At 56.8% G+C, this 22695-nt stretch overlaps 1 protein-coding gene across 4 annotated transcripts in view; it reads right to left on the reverse strand.

Moving 5' to 3' along the window:
- Nucleotides 1-1145: 1145 nt before the first annotated feature.
- The window catches only part of PSD4 (pleckstrin and Sec7 domain containing 4), a 35354-nt gene continuing 13804 nt past the window's right edge, over nucleotides 1146-22695 (reverse strand). For 2 of the 4 annotated variants that reach the window (XM_045550056.1, XM_045550055.1), the window contains exons 2-17: nucleotides 16068-17026; nucleotides 14814-14939; nucleotides 14448-14526; nucleotides 13509-13899; nucleotides 10833-11156; nucleotides 10258-10338; nucleotides 10036-10148; nucleotides 9764-9822; nucleotides 9455-9544; nucleotides 7983-8026; nucleotides 7433-7593; nucleotides 6142-6212; nucleotides 5848-6011; nucleotides 5241-5385; nucleotides 4900-5043; nucleotides 1146-3398 (exon numbers count right to left, since the gene is read on the reverse strand). In XM_045550056.1, coding sequence (XP_045406012.1) covers nucleotides 3141-3398; nucleotides 4900-5043; nucleotides 5241-5385; nucleotides 5848-6011; nucleotides 6142-6212; nucleotides 7433-7593; nucleotides 7983-8026; nucleotides 9455-9544; nucleotides 9764-9822; nucleotides 10036-10148; nucleotides 10258-10338; nucleotides 10833-11156; nucleotides 13509-13899; nucleotides 14448-14526; nucleotides 14814-14939; nucleotides 16068-16949 — 3132 coding nt within the window. In that variant the 5' untranslated portion in view covers nucleotides 16950-17026 and the 3' untranslated portion in view covers nucleotides 1146-3140. The remainder of the gene's footprint in view (nucleotides 3399-4899; nucleotides 5044-5240; nucleotides 5386-5847; nucleotides 6012-6141; nucleotides 6213-7432; nucleotides 7594-7982; nucleotides 8027-9454; nucleotides 9545-9763; nucleotides 9823-10035; nucleotides 10149-10257; nucleotides 10339-10832; nucleotides 11157-13508; nucleotides 13900-14447; nucleotides 14527-14813; nucleotides 14940-16067; nucleotides 17027-22695) is intronic. The other 2 variants (XM_045550057.1, XM_045550058.1) reach the window with 2 other exon arrangements.

Below are 22695 nucleotides of genomic sequence, written 5' to 3' on the forward strand. Positions count from 1 at the left end.
GAAATTACCTGGCCAACTAAAAACATATATATAGAAAAAATTAGCCGGGCATGGTGGCGCATGCCTGTAGTCCCAGCTACTGGGGAGGCTGAGGCAGTAGGATCGCTTAAGCCAAGGAGTCTGAGGTTGCTGTGAGCTAGGCTGACGCCACGGCACTCAGTCTAGCCTGGGCAACAGAGTGAGACTTTGTCTCAAAAAAAAAAAAAAAACTGCACTGCACATTTACAGACAGGCACACTGCTTGGCTGCATTGAAGGCCCCACATAATCTGGTCTCAGCCCACCCTCACCCTGACCCTCCAGCCCAGCTCCTCAACCCCGACCAACCCTGTGTCTCCATCTGCAGGAGACACTGAGCCTCCAAAGGGAAGGATCCCAGCCTCAGCGAACAACAAACAAATGACCCTCATCAGCAGAGATGGTGAGAGAGTGGGCAGAGGTCGCCTCAGGGATGTCATCCTGGGTCCCAACAGGCCTAGATGGGAAAGCAAGGGCTGAAGCCAAACTCCAGCCACCCTCTTGGAGCCAGAGCACATCACCAAGCACCTCTGCCCACCCCCTTCTCCTGCAGAGGACTGACCGGCCACGCAGGTGGGAAAGGGGGGTGGGGTGGAGACAAGCTCAGGCGCAGGCCTGTGATGGTTTGATCTGTCCCATATCCAGGGCGGGGGCTGGGGGCTCCCCAGCTTTCACTTTCGTGGGCCACCTGCAACAACACTGTCTGGGGCTCTGGGCTGTCTCAGTGAGGCTGCAGGAAGGTGCCAGAGTCCCACCCCTTCGCTTGGGAGAGGCTTCCCAGATGGTAGGAGACCTGGCCCAGGCCACCGTGGGTTTTGGGAAGCTGAAGGCCCCAGTTCTCATGATGGCACAGGGGCACATGGAATAACTTCCTGCCCTTCCATGAGCACAGCTCCCACCGGAGCAGCAGGAGCTAGAAAGCTAAAGCCCGCCCCCTAGCGGCCGCACGTCACAACTGCAGCCCACAGCCGTCTCCACGCCCCAGCCCCACAGGCAGAGGTGCCGGGCAGCACGGACTGGGTGAGCCCAGGCAGCCACCTTCGCCTGGTCTGAAGGCTCCACCTGCCCAGGTGAAAGGGAGGTGCCGGTTCTACACGAGCATAGTAGCATCAAAGTGTCACACATACATGCAGGCGAATTGCCACCTTTTATTCCGGTATAATAAGGACACATGTCCAGAGAGGTCAAATAACCCACTCAAGGTCATTTGGCTTGTAAGCATGGATCCCGGGCCAATCCGTGTCCACGGGATGCTAGGACCCCACCTCGATCAAACAAGACAACCGGACCTGACCGTGGCTGTTAACTGCTGCCATGCGTCAGAGTTGCTCAAGGAGCTTGAAGCATGTACATCCACCCTCGACTCAGGCCCACTGAACCCGATCCCCGGGTGTGGGGCGGGAACGTGTCTTTCAGCATGCTCCCCCAGCCATATAAAATGTGTCTCCGTACTGACAGCTGGGAAACCAGTGGGCAGGACTGTCAGGGACATGTTTAACTCATTTGTGAGTCCCCCAGTGCTGGCCCATAAAAATTGTTCAGCATTATTTGTGAAATGAATGAATGAGTGGATGAATACATGATTCTGAGGTCCCCTCCAGCTTTGGTGGCTGTAACCGTGTGACTCCTGCATACACACGCAGACACACGCGGGGCCAGCAGCATGCAGCCTCCACGCTGACCCTCCCTTCCTCACACACTCACGCACACCTCCTTCTTTTTTGGCCTATATTCATCCCCGTGGCCAGAGACCCCCACGGGCCAGCCCCACTCTGTGGAGTTCCAGGCCCCAGGCCGATCACAGCATGAGGAGGGAGGAGGGTGGCGCAGCAGGAAGGCCGGAGAGGCAGTGCGTCAGCGACAGGCAGTGGCAGCGGGCGGCAGCAGAGGCCCCCTCTTGGCGCACTGCCTACTGGCACACTTGGCTGAACAGAGACAATGGTGGCTGCTCCCTCCAGCCCAGCCTCCTTCCCACAGGCAGAGCCCCACACCCCTGAGTCTCCGGAACCTCCCCCAGAGAGCAGGCCCAGCTGGGAGGCAGCCAGAGGGCAGGGCGAGGGGGTTTCGCAGGGCAGAGCAGCAGAGCCCCTGTGAGCTGGCCTGGGGTGGACGAGGGGTCCCGGCACCGCTCAGGAAGGAAGCTTTCAGGGGTGGGCAGGAAGGGGCACGTGAGGGGTCTCCCGAGCCTGGCCTAGGCCTCCCCTGGTCTCCAGCTCCCATCCCACTCCTCACAACTCTCCGCAGCTGTGCCTCCTGCCCACAGACTGCCAAGGGGGAACTGTCACCTTCTTTTACCTCTTCACACTCTCCAGCGGTCTGAACCTGGAGAACCTCCTTCCCTGCTCTGGGGAAACAAAGGCTCCTTGTTCCCAGGGCTCCAGGGTTCTCCACAGAGCTCTGAGGCCCCCACGCCTCCCGGCTCTTGCTCACGCCCTCGGCTGTGCTCTACTGATCAGCAGTTGGGCGTGTGAGGCTCTCATCTGCCCCCCGCGCATGGATGATTACAGGGGAAAGGAGCCAGGAGACAAAGGCACGGGCCCCACAGCCTCACGGGGCCCTTGAAGCCTGCAGAGGTCCCTGCCCACAAGGCAGTCCCCTTGGTGGGCAGGGCCTCAGCAGCCCTACTCCCTAGGTCACAGGAGGCTGCTTGGGATCTCCCAGGAGTCCCTGACCCGCTCTCCTGGGAACTCCCCCAGCAGGTCACCTATTTCCCAGAGCAAGACCATCCTCAGGGCTGTGGCTCCCCTGGCCGGGCTGCCCACATGCCTCTGCTGCCCCAAGCGCTCTCCCAGAAGCCAGATCCACAGCACATGAGTTCTAACTCTCAAACAAGTGCTGAGTGCCACCAGGCCCGGGAAATGAGACCACTCCAGATTCTGGGCGATGGAGGGTGACATGGGACAAACTCTGGGAGTAGAGCCAAGTTCTTGACCTCCCTCTTCCCTTGGGGGTGGATATGAGGACCACAGGCGGCCACAGGGAAATAAGGGCTGTTCTTCAGCAGGGAAGGGAGGTGGCTCACCCCTAGTCATGAACCCACTGAAATAAGTCCTTCCCCCCCCCAAGAGGTTCATCTCAAGTCTACACCAGAGCAGGGGCCAGTGTCTGTGAGGGACGCCAGCTTCACAGCTGATTGCGGTTCCGCTTGGGGATGATCTTCCGGTAGGTTCTACGCTCTGAGATGTTGCGCTTCACCTTGGCGGTGGTGGGGGCCTCATCCTGGTGCAGGGACGGGCTCGAGTGGGATTTCTTCAGGCTGAGCTTGGGCTCCCGCATGCCTCCAGCTTCCCTCCCCAGCTGCTCCTCCCACAGGTCCAGGGCATCGGAGGGGCAGCGCAGGCGGGCCACCAGCAGCTCCACGTAGGTCTCGTAGCGGGATTTCTGTAACACACGGGCCGGAAGGAGGCTGGAATCTTGAGGCACAGCTCTCAGGTGAAGGAAGCTATGGCTACACAGACCTCTGCAGAAAGAGGGCTGGACCAACAGTGAGTGTCTGTACAGTGCTTGAGCAACCAGACTTTGCAGAGCACACTTCTGTATAGCATTATAATGACACCTATCAGCCCAGTCCTGTTCTAATAATAACCAACGCCTTGGGGTGCTGTAACCAACATCTCTAAACCATGTTACATCTTCGAGGCACTAAAAGATGTGTAAGCTACTATACCTGAGATCCATGCAGCCCTGCTCACAAACAGCTCACATCTATACTGAGGCCTAGTTCAGTCCGAACAGCATTTTAAAAAGTGGCATCTGTACAGCGTGATACCAACTACCCTCGTCCGTTTAACACAGACTTCTAAGGCCTCTGTAACTGGCATCCTTAGGTTACAGTTCAGTTTACAAGGTGCTTTCCCACCATCCATCCCACTGGATCCTCATCCCAGCCTGGGAGGTTGTTTGGGGACAAATCTCTGTGGAGAGCAGGGTTGCTGGCTTGCTAAATGTCCTGGCTGGTCAGTGGCAGGGAGAGGGTGGGTCCCCACAGCCATGGAGACAACCAGCAAGCCAAGGGACGGGCAGAGACCTTGGAAAGAGGCCAGAAAGGGTGGGAGAGAGCTGCGAGAGGGCCCTGTGGGCACAGGTGGGGGTGCTGTTGACACCCCTCCCTGGTCTCTGCCTCTAGACGGTCTCTGATCCCCTCTGTTCTCACACTGCACCTTGCCTGCCCTTCCTGCCCAGCGGGCCCCCACCCTAAGCAGGACGCCCAGGACCCCTGAAGGAGTCACTCAGTGTTAGGTTCCCAGAATGAGCACTGACATGAGGCCAAAGCAGAATTGGGGTGTGTGGGTGGGTGATGGTGGGGGGAGACCAGGGGATGAAACATTTTGGCATCCATCATAGAGCTGTTAAAGGTCATTCCTTAGTTAAGATCGTAAATGAGGCATTTGAGCAGCAAGTAAATTTATCAGGTTTAGACGAGCTGTTTAATCTATCTGTGCTTCAGTTTCCTCATCTGTCAAGTGAGGATAATAGTTACCTACCCCAGAGTTGTTAGATAATTAAATGAGATAATCCATGCAAGTAATACAAGCTCCATAAATACTGCCTACTGTTATCAAGAAAGTATGAGGGGGAATAATTCAGTTAAAATGTAGTTTTTCCTCCAATTCAGGAAAAGTCATATATACTCTTAGGAGAGAGAAAACTATACAAATAACGTCCCCTACGAGTGTTTCCAGACAAGCAGTTTCTGTGTCTCCCCAGGACAAGAGAGAAGGGGCCTGCACGCACTGACACACCGTGCGCATGTTCGCAGGCAGGGCACCGGGGCGGCACGCCCCGGGAGGGACGGCGGCAGGGACCGAGGCAGCCACGAGAGGGCGAGGGCGGGCGAGGGGGCGGCGCGGGGGGCCGGGCCGGGCAGCCTCGGTCGCCTCACCTCGTACTCCAGATACTCCTTCCGCAAGCGGTAGACCTCCAGCTCGCGGCTGCGGCCCCGCCGCTCCGGTAAGTTCCTCTGCAGATCCAGCAGGTCGTCTGAGGCAGCGTCCAGGCAGTTCTCGTGGGATCGATGCTGCTCCTCCTGGGAGCGGAGGCGTTGGGGACGCCGTCCAAAGCCCCCTCCCACCCTACCTTTCCGGGCCCAGGTGTGCAGCCCTCCCCTCCAGCCCGCCCCCCGGCCGGGTGCACGGCCCCGCCCTCCCGCCTGCCCCCTTCCCCGGGGCTCGGGCTCTGGGCGCACACTCCTCTCCGCCCACCGCGCCCTCCCGCAGGCCGTACCAGGGAGCTCCGGGCCGGGCCCACGGGCAGGATGGGCCGCACGAATCTGCGCTGGGAGCCCACGGCGGCGGGGAAGGGCGGCGCCGAGTGCGTGGCGGCCGCCAGGTTGATGCGCGCGATCCAGGAACTCATCTCCTTGGCAGTGCTGCGGGCAGAGAAGGTCCTCGGTCCTGTGACACTCCCCCCAACCTCCTGTGGTCTGCACTGTCGTCCAGGGCTCAGGACTTGGCCTCCAACAGCCAGAAGCCCAGCCACTAGCAGGGTGCTTGACCTCTGCCTATGGCTTTTCTTATTTGTCAAAGAGGAGAATCTGGGAAGGCTATAGATTTTATATCAGATACCAACTATGATCAATTGTTGGTGACTTCCTGGAATCCCCTGTTCGGAACTGGAAGGCTTGATCCGATTCACAAGGAAAAGGCTGATGCACTGGCAAAGTTGGCCACATGGGCGGGACAGGGGTGGCAGGAAGCCCCCAGGCTTCATCCTGCCTCTTGCCGCTGCAGCATTCTGAGGTTTCCTGGTCACTGTGGCGTTCCCACCAGGGCCCGGGGCCAGCAGGGTCAGGGGCAAGAAAACAAGGGGCGAGCCCCCACCCCAGACTTACGGAGCCTGGAAGAGGTAGAGGCGCCAGTCGGCCGTCCGGAGTTGGAAGACGTGCGGCTTCTTGGTGTAATGGGTGGCCGGGGTGGCCAGCGAGTGGTGCACCCCCACGGGCTCATCCACCATCTGCGCCACCAAGCTTTCCCCCTCGGGGCAGTGGTCCTCTCCCTGCCACCGGGCACAGGGGCTCAGATAAGAGGGTGTCATCAGTGGCCCACCCTCCCGACAGGACAGGGGACATTTCCAGCCTCTCCCTGTCCCCCACTCTGCGGGTCAGGGCTGTCCACTCCCTTCCTACCTTCAGGAAGTAGAGAACCATCCCTCGCAGTAAGGTGTGGAACATCTTCCATCCGCGCTTGCCCCACGGCGCTGTTCCATGAGCAGAACACAAAGGGGGGCGGTGGCGCTGGCATCCGGACACACTCAGACACACACAAGTGTGCAGTCACCCCCCCACCCAACTGCCCCTCACCACCTCCAGTCCCTCACCGGGATCACAAAAACACAGAGCATAGCAACACAAGAAAACACATGCAATCACAAACACACAGAGTCTCTCCACGCGGCAATCCCGCTTGGGAGAAAACCAGACAGAACTACTCATGCACAAATGAGGATGTTCACACATCCCCTCCCCAAACACACACCCAGAACCCCATTGTGCAAACACCCAGCCACATGGTCCCACTCAGACATCTGTCTGGTCCCTGCAAGATAATCCCAGTGGGTTCAGGGGCTCAGGTCCCAGCCTTGGGGTGTCCTTCTCTGGGTACCTGACTGGGCAACCGCCCCCCTCCCCCCACCTCCCCACCCTGGTCTTGTGGGCTGAGACCTGTTCTAAGCTTCTTGGGCAGAATGCCCAACTCCCTGTGGTCATCTCCCCGGGGCCCCACCCAGGCCCCAGTGGCTTCTCACAGCCAATGCAAGTTCCTTCCTGGTGGCCCCACCCCATTCAGTCTGTGATTCCACATTAGTCTGCTGAGACTGCTGCTCTGGTCCTGTTGCTGCCCCGCTCAAAATCCACCCCTGCCTGGGGAATGAGGCCCAAATGCAGACCCTGGCAAGTCTGCCCCAGACACACCTCCCGCCACTCCCTTTCACACACCCCACGTCCCAAGCAAACTCTGCTTACTCTTTTCTCTGTGGGGGGTTCCTTCTGCCCAACTTCAAAAACCCAGACCCTCTTATCCTCAGCTCAGATTCCATCCATCATTTCCAGAAGCCTTACCTAGCCCTGTCCCCACATCCTGCCTTAAAAACCGAAACCAAAACCTTTCCCTCCTCACTTGATCCAGCCTCCCCTACACACTCAGCTCCACCTTTTAACCCAGACACTGGTGTGCTTGTGTGATCTCTGCCTTACCACAGGGGCTCAGGGGCCCAGGAATAACTGGGCCACCCCATCCCCCAGAGCCTTACACAACACCTGGCAATGCAGTCACTGTTCAGGACACATTGAGGAAGGAACATGGGCTGCCTGTCCTAGACACAGGCCATCTCTCTGCACACCCATGCATCATTCGTTGGCATGAGTCCCTGAGCAGGGCCACTCTGAGCATACCACCCTGTCCTGGGCAGCAGACACTCACTCTTCTTGCCATCTGCATCGTGATGCATCTTCCGAGCCAGGATGCCCTGCTTGTAGGTGGGCACTGTGGGGTCCTGGGCCAGCTGGAGGAAGGGGCTGCTCATCTTGCCAGCTGGCGGGGACGGCCGGGCCTTCTCGGGCCTGGCTGCATCTTCTTCATCCCTGGACATCAGAGAACCAGGCTGGGAGTGCTGACTGGGCAAAGACCACTGGGAAGTGTCTGTTGCTCCCAGGGCTTCAGTGCCCTCTCCCTTGCTCTGGAGCCACACCCAGGACCCCACAAAAGAGTCTTCCTTCAAAGCCAGCCCAGCAATTCCTGAAAACACTGCCACCACTACCACCAACCACTACCTCTAGCCCCTCCAGCATTAACTGGGCTCCTGTACCCTCTCTGAGCCTAGCCCAGTGCCCTGCCCCTGGCTCCGCCCTACTCAGGGGAGCACTGTCCAGAGCCCTGAGCTTCTTCAACACCCAGGTGGGTGACAGAGGGAGGACAGCCCAGAGACGAGGGTGAAGGGGGAGGGTGAGCAAGGGAAGAGACGCTCACTCACACAGCCCACTCGAGCTTCTCGCTGCGGATAGACCAGTAGAGGGCCTGGAACAGAAGCACACGGGAGCACGGAGCCTCTGTCAGCAGAGCTGGGACAGGGGCACATGCACAGCCTGTCTCCTCCACCCCCAGCACAGCTGCCTTCGTGCGCAGGCAAGCACCCACTCATCCATCCGTCCATCTGTGCAACCAATTGTCTGTGGAGTATTTCCCATGTGCCAGGCACCGTACTGGGTGCCAGAGACACAAAGATGATCAAGGCATCCAAGTCCCTGCCCTGCCTGAGCTTAGTGAGGCCTGAACTAGATCTCTTGAAGGGTAAATGGATCACCCACATCCCCTGCTGCCCGGAGGGATCTGGTGGAGAAGGAACCGGCTGACTGACCCCCACAATAAATGTGCGGTAAATGAATGAATGAGTGAGTGATGTGCTAGAGCTTTGAAATAATAGCAAATGGTATTAATGTAGATGTATCTTGCTTGGTTTTATAGCCCTCGCAGTGGCTAGCAAGATGTTTGGCACATAGTAAATGTTCGATAAATGTTCACTAAATACAATCATATGGTGCATAACAGCATAACGATATTTCAGTCAAGGATCAACTGCATATGCAATGGTGGGCCCATAGCTTATAGGAGCTGCCCCCAATAGGTACCATTTTTATCTTTTACACTTGTATTTTTAGTGTACCTTTTCTATGTTTAAATATATTTAGGTACACAAATCCGTACCATCATGTTACAGTTGCCTGCAGTATTCGGTGCAGTTACATGCTGTACAGGGTTGTAGCCGAGGAGCAAGGCTGTAGCATACAGCCTAGGAGTGCACAGCCTGTACCATCCAGGTTAGGGTAAGTGTACTCTGATGTCCACATAATGAAGGTTTCACAGAACATATCCCTGTTGTTAAGCAATGCGTGACTGTAGATGAAAGAGGAAATGATCTAATTGTTTCTGAAGCACATGCTGTGCACCAAGCACTGTGCTGAGCACTTGACCAATTTTATTTCATCTTGATAATGACACTGCAAGGTGGTTATAGCCCCAGGAGGAACTGGAGTTGGCTAACGGGTAAATTGCCCAAGACTTTCAAACCCAGGAGCACCAGGCTCCCAAGTCTGAGCTCCAGACTTTTGCCATGTGAAGCTTCACCCTTCATCCACTCGGAGGACCAATAAACCTGTGTTCCTCAGACTTCAAAGAGGTGAGAATCACCCGGAAACTTAATAAAACATTTTAGGGGCCCCAGCCCCAGAGAGTCTGATTTAGTAGGTCCAGGGCAGGGGCTTGCCTGCCAGGGACCACTCTTTTAGTAGCCCTTCCATGAACAAGCCCTGTCCTCTCAAGGATACTTTGGCAGAGCTGTGCCTGAGCTCAGCATTCCCCTTGGGACAAGGAACCAAGAAAGCTCCAGGCCCCAAGCAGGGAGCCCCAGGGCCCTGAGCCCATCTCGAAGGCCAGGGTACGCCATACCTTCAGCAGCTCCTTGGGGAAGTTCCCGCCGTCCTGCAGGCCGTTCAGGTTGGCTATGAATTCCTGGCAGCTCATGCTCTTCCCAATGTTCTATGGCCGTGGAGAGAAGTGGGACAGCCTGAGCATACACCCCACTCAATAGAACAATGCCCCAGTAGCCACTCCAGAACTTCCCCAGTTCCCCAGGCCCACATCCCCCAGGGCCCTTCCCTGACCCATCCCAGGCTTCTGGTCTCGTCCCCTCACCCACACCGTCCCTGACCCTGGCCCCTGCCTCAGTTCCCACGGGCACTCTCCCCACCTTCCTACCTGTCCGTGCAGGTCTGTGTTAAGGAGCATGATTGCACATGTCAAGGTGTGTACAGAATCTGTCCCAAAGAGGTGAGGGAGAGAAAGCTCATTGGAACCAGGGCTCCTCTGTTTCCTCCGCCCACACTAGGCAGGGTGACCCCACCACCTGGAATGCTTCTGTTTTCCACAGTCCCCAACACACTCCCACCGGCTGCCACCCAGTGAACCCCCCATGAGGCACAGGTACCACAGAGCTCCCCGGCCCTGCCCTCAGGGCCAGCCCCTCCTACCTGCCGAGGGGAAGACCCCAGGATTGCAGTAGTGGAAGCGCCTAGAAAACTGGTAGAGGATTCGCTCCCGCTCCTGTGTCTCCCCACTGAGCACCAGGGCCTGCAGGAAGCCCCTGCCAAGGAGGGCCAGAGTCAAGGAGAGAGCCCAGCCTCGGGCTGGTGCCACTGCCCCACAGCCATCCCTCCTCCACAGCCTCCCCAGGGAGGGCCCGAAGGCATTACCGGAGGGCTCGGTCCAGGCTCTGGCCTCCGAACTGGAAGAAGGACAAGTATTCCTCAGCCACAGCCCTGCTAAAGTCATTGCTGCAGAGGGGAAACGGGGGTCAAGCCTGTGCCAGGGGTCTGGGCTGGGGCCACAGATGCAGAGGGCCCCCAAGGCTGGCACATGTCATGGGGCCTGACGGGGTGGGAGCTGAGCAAGGGAAAGGCAGAGCCAGGCTGGACTGCGGGTCCCGAGAGGGCAAGGGGGTGGCCAGAGTCTGGTCTGCCCCTGCAGCTGCACCCAGTGCTGAGTGGGGGGCCCATGCAGTCTGGGTGGGCAAGGTGGTGGGGTCCAGGTTGCTAAGCGAGGATGGAGGGTGTGGAGAAGAGGTGATACAGTGTGACCGGGAGGAAGCAGCAGGGGTGGCGAGGGTAGGGGGAGAGTGAGGATGGGGAATGGGATGGACCAGGATGGGGATGATGGAATGAATGGTCAGACGGGACAGGAAGGCCAGGGCGGCCAGTGAGGGAGCTGGTGACAGCTTCTCCCTCGCCTGCCTCAGCCTGGAACCTTCCTCAGGCCCTGAGCCCCTTACTTCTTCTGCAGGTAGGCAGCCACTTCAGACTTCCGGAAGCCATCCAGGCGATAGAGGCGTGAGGCCAAATTCCAGGCTACCTTGTCACTCCTGATGCCATTAGCCAGCCTGTCTCCAGCTGGTGTCCTCTGGCCTTCCTCTGGGGACTGTGCTTGGGGCATGAGGCCCTCAGGAAGCCTGGAAGAGTCCAGCGGTGTCCTCAGACTCTCATTTGAGATGAACATGCAGGGGCTCTGGGTCAAGTGTCCTCGCAGGTCAGTCGTGGCAGGGGGTGCCCTGACCTCAGGGTCACAGCTGAAGCTCCGGGGCCTTGAATGGAGGGGCCTGGAGAAGCAGGGAGGAGGCAGAGTCACATTAGCTTGGCCTGGCGGGGACCTGGAGACCTGGCCTCACACAGGCCATGAGGGGCGGAGCCAAGCTGGGTGCCCTGCACCCTCAGGTAAACCACAGGAGGCGCTGAGCTTAGCTCAGGTGGCAGGTACCGCCCTTTGAGGACCACAGGGGTGTTTGTCCAGAGCAAAACAGGTGGGATTGTCTCCCTCACCTGTCCTGTGATCCTCATACACTTCCCTATCCCTGCCCTACCTCCCAGCTCCACCTCCAGCCTCCGCTCCAGATCTGGGAGATGGGTTGAGAACAGGAAGCTGGACTGGCTTTAGGAATGGCAGCAGCTGGAGGAGTCTAGGAAGTGGTCCCCAATCTCTCCCCTCCCCCCTCCGGCAGCCCCACCACAAGGAGAGCAGGTGGTGACTTATGAGTGCAGACAGGCCCAGCAACCCCCAATAGACTTGGAGAACACTCCGAGTCTGGCACTAAGACCATCAGATACCACTCAGTCCAATCTCTGCCTAACTCTTCTGTTTCCCCTGCAACACGACAGTGAGGTGTGGGGTATCCTAGTTATTATTTAAACATTCATTATCCAGGTTACCATAGTTAGGAACTTGGACAGGTAAGCAAAGGTCATCATAATATTAAAATATTCACCAATCAACTGACCACTTATAACATTAGGCTTCACTCAACCCCCCTGTCCCCCTAATGCGGGCTGGTCAAGTTGGGGTCTTTGCTGGAGACCTCCCTGCTTCCTGAGGCTCATTAACATCCCGAAATGCAGGATAAACAGAACAGAAACTAACTGAAAAATGAAATTACAACTCTGGCAAAGAAAACCAAGGATTTCATAAAGTCCGTCAAAGTGATGCTGGAAGAATCCAGGCATCATATGATAAGCCGCTGACAAATGAGGAGCTGGCACAGTTAGCCCAATGAGCAAAACAGAAAGGGAGAAAATTAAAATAATGACCCAGTTGTCACAACTAAAGAGAATTACTTGAATAATCAACTAAAGTGTTTTAAAAAATGACCAATTACCATTGTTACTAAAATAAGACAGGGAAGCACTTTGGAAAAAAATATGAAAATATAAATGGTCATGGAATTGTACACTTTAAAATGGGTGAATCGTATGGGATGTGAATCACGTCTCAATAAAGCTGTTATTTTAAAAAATGACCTTTATGATCTCACTGGGAAAGTCAAGCATGAGTGAAAGATGTCTCAGATCAGCAAACTTGTGGTGGGAAAATTAAACTTCCTACATTGTGTTAAATATAAGATTAAATAAACTTATTTATATAATGTGTAGTGTCATTTACCAAGATAAAGGCCCAGTTAAACCTTTTTCATTATTTACTGTAAAAGTATGATTCTCATTTTAGGTAGCTTTACTCACTTTTGTTTTGGGGTGGATGAAGTTAAATTTTTGGCTCCCTTTTTAGAGGCTGGGACTTCGCTGGTTGCCAGGCCTCTGAACATCTCCAGGGCAGCCTGGTTTCCAGGTGCACGAGGAAGACGGCTCTTTGGTGTCTGGCACTAACATTCTGTCGCCGTCACCCAAGGCCACTGAGCTGGGAGTGGGGTCAACCCTCCAGTTACTGTCCCATTAGGTCCATGGCCTGAACCATTGCCCGTCCCTCCAGCTCTCTTCAGTATGACCCCTGTTCAGCCAACCAGAGAACAAAACCCCTTTTCCAGTGTGGAGATCCCAGGGCTGACAGTCTTGACGCAGCATCCTGGGGCAGGCGGACATCTAGGCTGGGTTCCCCGTCCGTCGGCCTGTTCCTACCGCTGTTCACAGTCCTGCATTACACAACCCTAGGCGGGGTCCCGAGATCCATTCCCTTGGTTCCCATCAAACCTCCGCTTGGCGAGCCCTGAGCCAGCACCCTGGGCCTGGGCTTTTTGGTGAATTCCTCTCAGAAACCTCCTCAAATTCAAGCAGTCTGTAGCCTCAAATCACAAGCTCTCCCCTTCCACTCCCCTAGCCTGCCGAACACGGCTCCGGTTTTGTCCGGTCACATGGCCCTGGTCAGGTTCCCTGGACACCCCCTCCCCTTCCTCCTCCCCTGGTGTCTGGCCGTGGACACTCCTCTCGTGGCCCTGCCGCAGCACACCCACATCCTGCCCCCACATGACTGACTGCCCTTTCGTTTCTGATGCTTTTAAACCCTCCAGTCTTTCTCAGAACTCTCCTGGTGCTCAGTCCTGTAATCCTTCTTAATAAATAGTAGTATGTTAAATCCCAATGTGCATTTCTCATGCTCCATCCCGACTAGGATATTCTTGAATGCATCCGTAATTAGGAGCCAGAGAGCCAATTAGTCTGAGACTTACCCTTCTGCGGGAGTCCGGTGAACGTCGGGCTGGGCACCTCCAGCCTCTGCAGGCCTGACTGTGCCTTCACTCTTCACTCTCTGCCCTGGGCTTGGGGCCTCCCACACCTCCTCTTTCTCCACAGAACTTGGCTCTGCCCCATCTGCCTCCAAGAGTGAAAATTTTGAAGCATCTAGTGTCCACTTGGGAGAAGTGCCCAAGCTGTGGCGCTGGAGCTGCGGGCTGCCCTCCTGGGATGACGCGGGGCTGGGCCTGGGACCAGGGCCTCTGCTCTCAGACTCAGGGCTGCTGGGGTCCGGCGAAGAAGCTGGGCTCTCCCAGGGGCTGGGGGCCAAGGTGTAGGGAGCAGATTCCTGGGGGTGTCCAGCTTCCCTCTCACCTGAGGAAGAGCCTAGAGTGAGGCAGGTATAGGGCTGGAGGCAGGGCTGCCACCTCCCGGGCTCCCTCCCTGCAGCCCCTCCCTGGAGCTGGGCAGCACTCCCTGTCCCTCCCTCAGGCAGTGACCTCCCCCACACCAGGGGCAGCAGGCAGTAGGCTCCCAGGACTCCCGCCCTGAGGCAACTAAGCGTTCAGGATTTCTGCAAAATCACTAAGACCCAGGGGTCAAAAACGCTGGGTCTAGGGCACGGTGGCTCATGCCTACAGGTGGCTCCCAGCCACTTGGGGGAGACTGAGGGGAGCGAGACCCTAGTCTCTCAAAAACAAAATAAAAAGCTTAGTCTTTTGTACATTTCCTTCATTTACTCTGTATTTTAAAACCCATTTTAATGAGGAAGTCCCAGAGGCAGAGGCAGTTTTAACTCCAAGTCTGTCTGGCTCCAACACAATACAATGGGACCCCTTAATGACAACCATGGATCTAAGAATGATCTTTGTCTCCAGTCCAAATCCCAAAGCTTCTCACCTCCCAGTTTCCCAGACCCCCATATTGGGGCTCACCTCTGTCCTGGGAAATAAGAGGCCCCTGGGGCCAGGAAGGACCCTCTGTGGTCTGCCGGCCCTCAGGGCTGGGCGGGGCCTGTGGAGAGAGGCACAGGTGTTTCATGAGCCCTGGAGGTGCCAGAGGGGAGTGGGGGAGAGGCCAGGCAGGAGGGGGGGGGAGGGGAATGATCCAGGGGTGGCAGAAGCCCCTCCCTTCTTGTCATCCTCCCACCCAGACCACATGGGCACCAGAAGAGGGGTCCTGGATGTCCAGCAGAAGACCCACATCCTAGGAGTGTTGGTGCCAGGCCCTGCAAATCAATGGGCTCATGTTCCTCCTTCAAAGATGGAGAAGGTGAGGCCCAGAGAGGGAAAGTGACTTGCCCGAGGTTGCACAGGATATGTGGCAGGGCTAAGGTAAGATCCAACACATTCGGTTTCCCCGGTCAGCACTTTGTCCACACAGGGTGTTGCAGATGGGGCAGGGCCAAGCCTATCTCCCAGGGAAATCTGAGAGAGAGAGAGAGAGAGAGAGAGAGAGAGAGAGAGAGAGAGAGGTTTGCCTAGAGGAAACTTGTTCCCAGGGCCTTTCCCATAACCCATAAGGCCTCCTCCCTCCAGTCTGCACAGATGGCCCTGCCTCAGGTCCTCAGGTGGTGCCAGCCCAAGGAGGGGCTGTTACAGGCAGGGCCATAGCCCCAGGCACTGGGCTGGGTGGGCTCTGCCATCCCAGAGTGGGCGCCAACTTCCAACTTCCAGGCGCTCCGGGCTTCCCTCTGAGGACTTTAGTGCTTAGAGCAAGAAGGTCCTGGGAAGATGCGCCTGCACAGGACGGAGCCCCAGCCACCCACACTGGGCCCTGGCCGGCGGTGGCGGGGACTCTCCTCAGCACTAGGGAGCTCCTCTGATCTTGGGGCTCGGCTGAGAGAGCTGCTCTGGTTAGCGGCACTTCTCCATTGTTCTCAGGGAACGGAGAGATTAGAAAGTTACAGCCTCCTCTGCCATCTTGGGTCTCCTTATCTCTGAAGCAGAGGCCTCCCCGGGAATACTGTGCTCCCTATTGTCTCCCAGAACTTGTCCTCATCCCTAGCTGATATTGAAGAGCTCCGCCATTGTCATTCGCGCCTTATCTACTGACACTGGACAGGTGAGAAGGAAAGACGGGTGAGCTAAAGAAACAAAATGCCAAAATCTCTCATGAAAAGACAGGACAGGACTCCTAAAATAGACGTCCGTCTCTGTTAGGGGTAGAGGTTCCCCTTGCGGGCCGCCCCCTTCCCTTTTACAGTCGGGAATGTCTTGCAGGTGGGAGGGGAAGAATCTGAGAACAGCCTGGAACACGCTGCAGTTGGAGGAGCTGTTTGTTCTCTGAATGTATCTAGACATAGCCCCTTGGCGCTAGCGAGATGGAGCTATTTGTGGACTTAATTGCCATCGTGTTCAGGTGACATTATGGCATTGATAAAACTTCCTACAATTCTGAAGGCCACACCAGTCCTGATTTTCTGTTGTATTACTCCAGACCCCGAAAGGCCCAAGCATCAGAAAAGAATGCTCTGGGCCTGGTGAGCCCAGAGGAAGGCCCTCCCCTCCAGGTCCCCGGCACAGCCCTGGGCTGGTTCCCAAGAGGGGGCTTACCTCACCCTCCCACTGACCAGGAGGGGCTGCTGGAGTCCCCTCAGCGGTGGCCACCGAGGCCCAGCAGGAGGAGTGCGGTTTGTAAACAGGCACAGGGAACGGAGGGGTGCTCTGTCCACTGGCCGTGCCGTCCTCCAAGTCCAGCTCACTGCCCAGCTCCCACGGCACCGCGCCTCCTGGGAGTGGGGGCTCCAGGGTCTGCGGGCGCTCGGGTCCAGTCCTCACGTCTGCGTGGGAGTCTGAGAAACCCCAGGAAAAGCACTCGCCAGAAGCACTGGTTTCTGAGCAAGGGCTCTCCAGGAAGAGGGGGTTGTTGAAGAACATACTCTCCTCTTCAGCACCCCACTCCGGAGAAGAGCCTGGGGTTCCCTCTCTCGGCCAAGCCTGGTGCCCGTCCTCAGGCCCGCCGCTGTCTTCCCCTGAGTCCTCGTCCTCGGGTGGGCTGGGGCACAGGCCCATGTCCCCGGGGAGGTTTGCTGGGGCTGTGGGGATGCAGCATCTCAGCCCAGCCCTGAGCCCCTCTGTCTTCTCCAGCTCCTCCTCTAGGTCCAGGACGCACATCTGGGCCTGCATGATGCCCGCCCAGAAAACCACCTGCGTAGACGTGCTCTGGCTCTGCCGTGGGCTCCCCAGAGGACGGCTGTCCCCAGGTGGTGCTGCGCTCTGCCTGTGCTCCCCCTGGGAAGAGCAGCTCCCCAGGTGTGTGAGCGCCGCCCCTGAGCCCTGGGGAGGAGCATCTTGTCGGAGGGGTTCAGGAGGGTCCTGACTGCTGCATGTTTCTCTCAGGCAGGCTCCTGGGTGGGGCTGCAGGTTGTCTCCCAAATAGATGTTGAGAAAGTCCATGGGTTGGGGGTGGTCAGAGAGTCCGTAGTCGCCCATCATCCACTCCGCCTTCACAGTCCCATTGTGTGGATTAGGGGGAGCGCTGGCCCAGGGGGTAACCGGGAATCACATCTACCCTGGAAATGACCAAAGCAAACACAGGTTAGGAAGGGCTGTCAGCCCCTGGAAGCACACGTGTGGTGTGTCAGATGTGTTTGGAGTGCCTGCCACATCTATGCCCGCTGCTAAGGGACACTGCCCTCCACAGCCCTGCGGTGGGTAAAGGGTGCACCATATACACATCAGGGCAGCACCTGCCCCAAAGACACCCATCTGTTGGCTGAAGGGGGCCTACATGGCTTGGCTGAAAAGGATGGACCGGCCAAATCAGATCCCTCTCTAGGAATTTTGAATTGCAGAGTGGAGACGAGGTAGCTGGCAGCAGGAACAGAGGTGGGAATGCCTGGGGGTGTTAGAAAGCAGCACAGGCCACCAAAGCACATGGGAGCCAAAGGGACCCAGGCCAGAGGTGAGGAGGCTGGAACAGACTCTCAGAAGAAGTAGGCACCCAGGCACCCAGCAGATAAGCCCATGGCCTGCCTTATTTCCGCTTTCCAAGGCCCCTGTCTTTGGGGCCTGCACCATTCACGAGGCCAGATCACAGGCTGGTTTGGGTTCTTGCAAGCTGTTGACAGCTGTGCAATCTGGCCCAGGTGGAAAAGTGAGTTGTTGTCTACGAAGCTCAGCCCAGGCCTCACGGAGGGAGGACGCTTCAGCCCTGCTGCCCAGCACTGAGCAGACCACCTGCCCCTCGGGGAGGAGCTCCCTGCCTTCTGGGCTGTGGTGGCTGTGCCTGCCTGCGGCTGCAGCGCCAGTGCCAGAGCTGCCCAGCGCGTCAGCCACACCAGCACTCTGGGTGGGCCCTTATCAGGTGCAGCTAGGAACCTCACAGGGTGCTTTCTGGAAGCATGCGTGTCCACCCCCCGCACGTGGCCCCCAGCTTACAGGGATCCCCGAATGCCCTGCTTCCTCAAAGCAATTGGCTTGCTTTGATCCAATGGACACTGTGAGGCTGGTAACTCACAATCGGTTTCCCTCACGGCGCTGGCTCTCCAGAAGTGCAGGGTTAAGTACACAGGCCCCGGTGGCATGTCTTAAACACACCGCTGGCTTCATCACGTCTGTTCTTATCTTCCCTTCGCCTCACTTTCTTCGTTGAAGACTCCATCCCCAGGCTACAGGCCGAGGGTCTGCACGGTTTGCTCCCAAGTCTGAGAGTCAGTAGCGCTACCTATTCTGCCTGAGCAGCTGCCCATGTTCCACTCTCAGTGCTCTCTGGGTGAGGCTTGTGACAGTCCGACTTCCAAAGCTTAAGGGGTCAGTGAGGCTCAGGAACCACTGTCTATACTCAGGCAGCCCCCCGGGTCCCTGACCTCCCTCCCAGGCCTGCCTGGTGGGGAACGACCGAGTGTGAGCAAGGAGGTGAAACATCCCACCACTGCAACCCCAAGTAAGCAGCCACGGAGTACAGAGAACGACTGGGAAGATGTCTCCCGGGAGATGAGGGGAGGGCTGGGGAGAAGCACCTGGTTTACAGGGGCCCGAGCACGGGGCATCCCCAGCTCCACCTGACTGCCTCCCTTCCCAGGCCCCAAAGCCCCCTCCCTCCCTGCTAAGGCCTGGCCAGTCTAGGCCCACCTGGTGCTCCTCCTGGGCACGATCCCTTCTCCTGTCCTCATTCCCCACCCCCACACACTGTATCTGAATGGGTGACAGCCTCATGTCCCTGCGTGCACTGGAGCATTTTGCCAGGGCAGGATGACATCAACTCACCCTCTCTCAGCAGTGAGCTCACTTGACAGAAGTTCCCGTGCCAACAATGGGAATGGGAACGACATGCAGGGCCCACTGGAAAGGGCATCTTGCATTTTTTATAAGATGAGAGGGAGTCCTGCATGTGTCCTTGCAAATGTGTACTTGTAAACAAATATGCGTATTTGTACCTAAAGCAGCAGTACAGGTAAATGTTAATTAATGACCATGCCAGACATAAATGAGGGTTGGATCTACCTTCCCAGAAGGAACCCAGTGTTCCATGCTGGATTTTTTTCACAGCCTGGGGGGGGGAAAAAGTCAGAGAAGCTGCCACAGCTTTCCAGAGAGTAAAGAGGAGAGAGCAGATCTCTGGGGCCTGAGGGATCTGAATAGGCTGGGTGGGGGGTTAGTGGGAACTGGACAGAGCCCAAGGCAATGGGGGCGTGGTGGAGACAGACCAAAGTATTAGTGGGGGACACGTGAGTGCTTTGACTGGGCCATGACTCTGCAAACCAATTAGACTCAATCCAACCACATTCCATCCCACACGCTTCGCTTTCAGAGCACTTATCCAATGTGTCGTTCGTTCCTAGTGTGTTCACTCGCCGATTCTAGTTGGCCTAACAGGCAAGTGCCAAGAAGGCAGGTTCTTTGTGCTTCCTGTTCATCGCTGTGTCTCAGCATGTAAATGCTGAATGACTGAGGCACTTTACGTGACTGTGTTGTACCCACTCCCACCCACAAAGTCCTAGGGGCACAGAGTTATACTGTAGTTCAAGTGCATTAGAAAGTTAAAGGTTAGTGTTGCCTTGAGCCATTCAGGCCCTCCTGTGGCCTGAACTGGGGTGTGAACCCAGGTCTGTGTCTCTCTTAAGTGTCACTCTCCCTTCCCACCCACAAGTCAATTCCTGTGGACATTCCTGAATTCCCTTGTGAAGCAGAGGGTCACTCGAATTCCTGTTTCCCCACTGCCCGGTGCAGCGCCTGCTTCGCTGAGAGGCAGCACTTCAAAAATGTTAGTGAAAATCAGAGAAGGGGTGGCTGGATGGATAGAGGGACGGATGGACGGAGAGACAGACAGATAGGACGGATCCTCAGAACACTCCCTCCACAACAACCTGGCCAGAGGACTGGGAGACTGAGGCTTGGAGAAGGAGAATTAGCATCAGTATGACATGATGACTTCCTCATGGGGGCCAGTCTGCCCATGAACAAATTGCATCTTCCTCCAGGAAGCCCTGTACTCCGAGGGCTGCAGAGGCAGACCCCTGCCAGGTCAACAGCCAAAACGTCCCTATGAGCCTCAGCTCCTAGGCAGCAGCCTGGACAGAAAGCAGGAGGAGGACCCACCCATTCAATCACCTTGTGTGTGCTCTCCACTTGTGGAGCGGATGCTGTGTAACCATGTGTTTAAGAGATTTCTTCCTCCCTTCCTTCCTTATTTATTTGTTTAGGGACAGGGTCTCGCTCTGTCACCCAGGCTAGAGTGCGGTGGCATGATCACAACTCACTGCAGCCGCAAACTGTTGGGCTCAACCAATCTTCCTGCCTCAGCCTCCCGAGCAGCTGGGACTACAGGTGCCTATCACCATGCCCGCCTAATTTTATTTTTATTTTTATTTTTAGAGATGGGGTCTCACTATATTGCCAAGTCTGGTCTGGCACTTGCTGGCCTCAAGAGATCCTCCTGCCTCAGCCTCCTACAGTGCTGGGATTACAGGCATGAGCCACCATGCCTGGCCCCCCCCTTTTTTTAATAGTTTCGCCCTGAGTGAAGGGGTGGGGTGACCTAAAAAGGGTGAGGTTGCTTCTTAGGGCCATCAAGGCAATCCCACCAGTCCCCTGGGTGAGGGCAGTCTGACCTAGGAAGGGGCAATGATGGAGACCAGCCTTTGATTCCTGGAGGTAGGATGGCACCTCTTCGGCAGAAGCAGGCCAGGAATTGGGAAACAGAGAGCCCAGGTCTTACGCATCTAAAATTTTCTTGATTTTCCTTTTTTTCTCCCCACATCTGGTGTTTAGTAAAATCTCTTTTGAAATCTCCAGTGTGTTTCAGTTATCCTAACAGAACAAAGGCAAGAGGAAGGGAATCCACGATAAAAGATCTGCCACATGCCTCGTAAGGTGGGTCCTGTCACCTCTACAATAAAGTGGCCCTTCTTTTTTCGGAGCACTGCGATGGCTCGGGATGTTTAAGTAGGGTACAGAGCAGAGGGGGAGGGAGGAGCAGGCGGGACGAGGGAGCACTGCTCCACTGTGCCCCGCCAGCTCTCCCATCGGGAGCTTAGCTGACCACATTAGGAAATGTTCACCATGGCTGAGGGTGCGTCTCTCACGGAGAATCCTGCGGGGGCTAAGCCGTGCGTCCAGCTAGTGGGAGGTGAGGGACCCAGAAAGTGATGTCTAAGGAACCAAGAGGACAGAGTCCCTTCCACCCCACCCCACCCATGCCACCCCGGGGCTTCGAGGCAATTTCCTTTTGATCTTAGGAAGCAAGAACAAGCACAGATGACACCTGGATTGTGCTTTTGAATAGTAGGTTTGTTTTCTACCCTCAGTTTGGGGAAGGAGCCTTGTACTCTGGCCGAGGGACCAGGTGCAGAGGCTGGGGGACAAGGCTGCCCTGACCAGGAAGGGTCACAGCCTGGGGCACCCTGCACTGATGCCCTCCCTTGCCCACCTCAGGGTCACGGTGAGAAACACAGACACAGGCTCATACACCAGACTCCCATCCCACCTCGACAACTGATGAGCCACGTGACTCTGGGTGAAAAACTTCATCTGGTTCCTTATCTGTAAAACAGGGAACTGAGATGCAGGAAAGCCACTCTGCAGGTTTGTTACAAAGTCGGAGTGGGTCTGAGTGCTCATGCTGGGCCCGGCCCATGGCAGGTGCTCGAGAAATACCATGTCCCGCTCAGTTTAACTTTGCTGTTTTGCCTGTCAGTTCAGAAATGCTAAAATAAACAAAAACAAACAGCCCTCCTGGTCAGGCTCAGCCCGAACTGCACACACTGGGATCTCAGCCTCCTGGAGGCGCCAGCCCTGAGCCTCCCACCCCAAGGGTGGAGGGTGTCTGTCTCTGACTCTCTCCCTCTTTGAGCGTCCAGACGCAGCAAGCAAACATTCCTCCTTTTACCCTGGAAATTTTTTCCTTCCTGTGGAAAAGTATGAAGGCTTCTGGCCCGTCCAGGACTTAGGAGGTGACCCGTCCTGTGTCCCTGCGCAGCCCAGAAAGCGGCCGGGCTAGAGATGTCCCTGCGGGCAGGAGCCATGAGTGGAGTTCCCTGGCCTGGAGTCGCAGGGCGGCCGCCCTGTCTGAACCGGGGCCTGAAGCACCGTGAGAGAAGTGAGCAGAGGAGGCCCACATCCTGCCCACACGGAAGGAGCCTTCATGCAAATGTGCGTAGAGAGAGCTGGAGGCCTGTGGTGGGCCAGGTAGGGGAACAGAGAGGGAACAGAGAGGATGGGGGCTGCCGTGGGCAGAGAAGACGGCGGAGAGAGAAAGGGGGACACAGCACACCAGGGGGCCCCTGGGCAGCTCCTGCCCGGGAAGACCACCAGGAAGTTCAGGGCAGGGCTGGGCCTCTCCTCCCTCTGTCCTCCCACCCCACCTCCCGCACCTGCTCCCTGGATCTCTCCCCTCCCACGTGGGTTCTAATCCCTATGCTGGTGGTTCTTTCTCCGTAGAAGGAGGGGGCGATGCGATGCTCTAGGGCCCAGGAAGCTGGGGAGACAGGCCTGCCCAGGCCCACTCTTTCAAGCTGGGCTAAGGCCCAACAAACCCGAGGGGGATTTATCATCAGCTGATGACAGGCCGCCCTTCCCTGCATTTGAGCAGAGGGGTGACTACAACTATGGAATTTCTGGCCCTAGAATGGGGGCCGTGACTGGGGGGGTTCCCTCCATGAGGCTGCCTTTGCCATGACGATACAACCGTAACGAGTGGGCCTCATAGCGTCCCCGACAGGGAGGGAAATAGTTCCTGCCG

The sequence above is a fragment of the Lemur catta genome, chromosome 4, assembly GCF_020740605.2.
Source record: "Lemur catta isolate mLemCat1 chromosome 4, mLemCat1.pri, whole genome shotgun sequence".
Lineage (NCBI taxonomy): Eukaryota > Metazoa > Chordata > Mammalia > Primates > Lemuridae > Lemur > Lemur catta.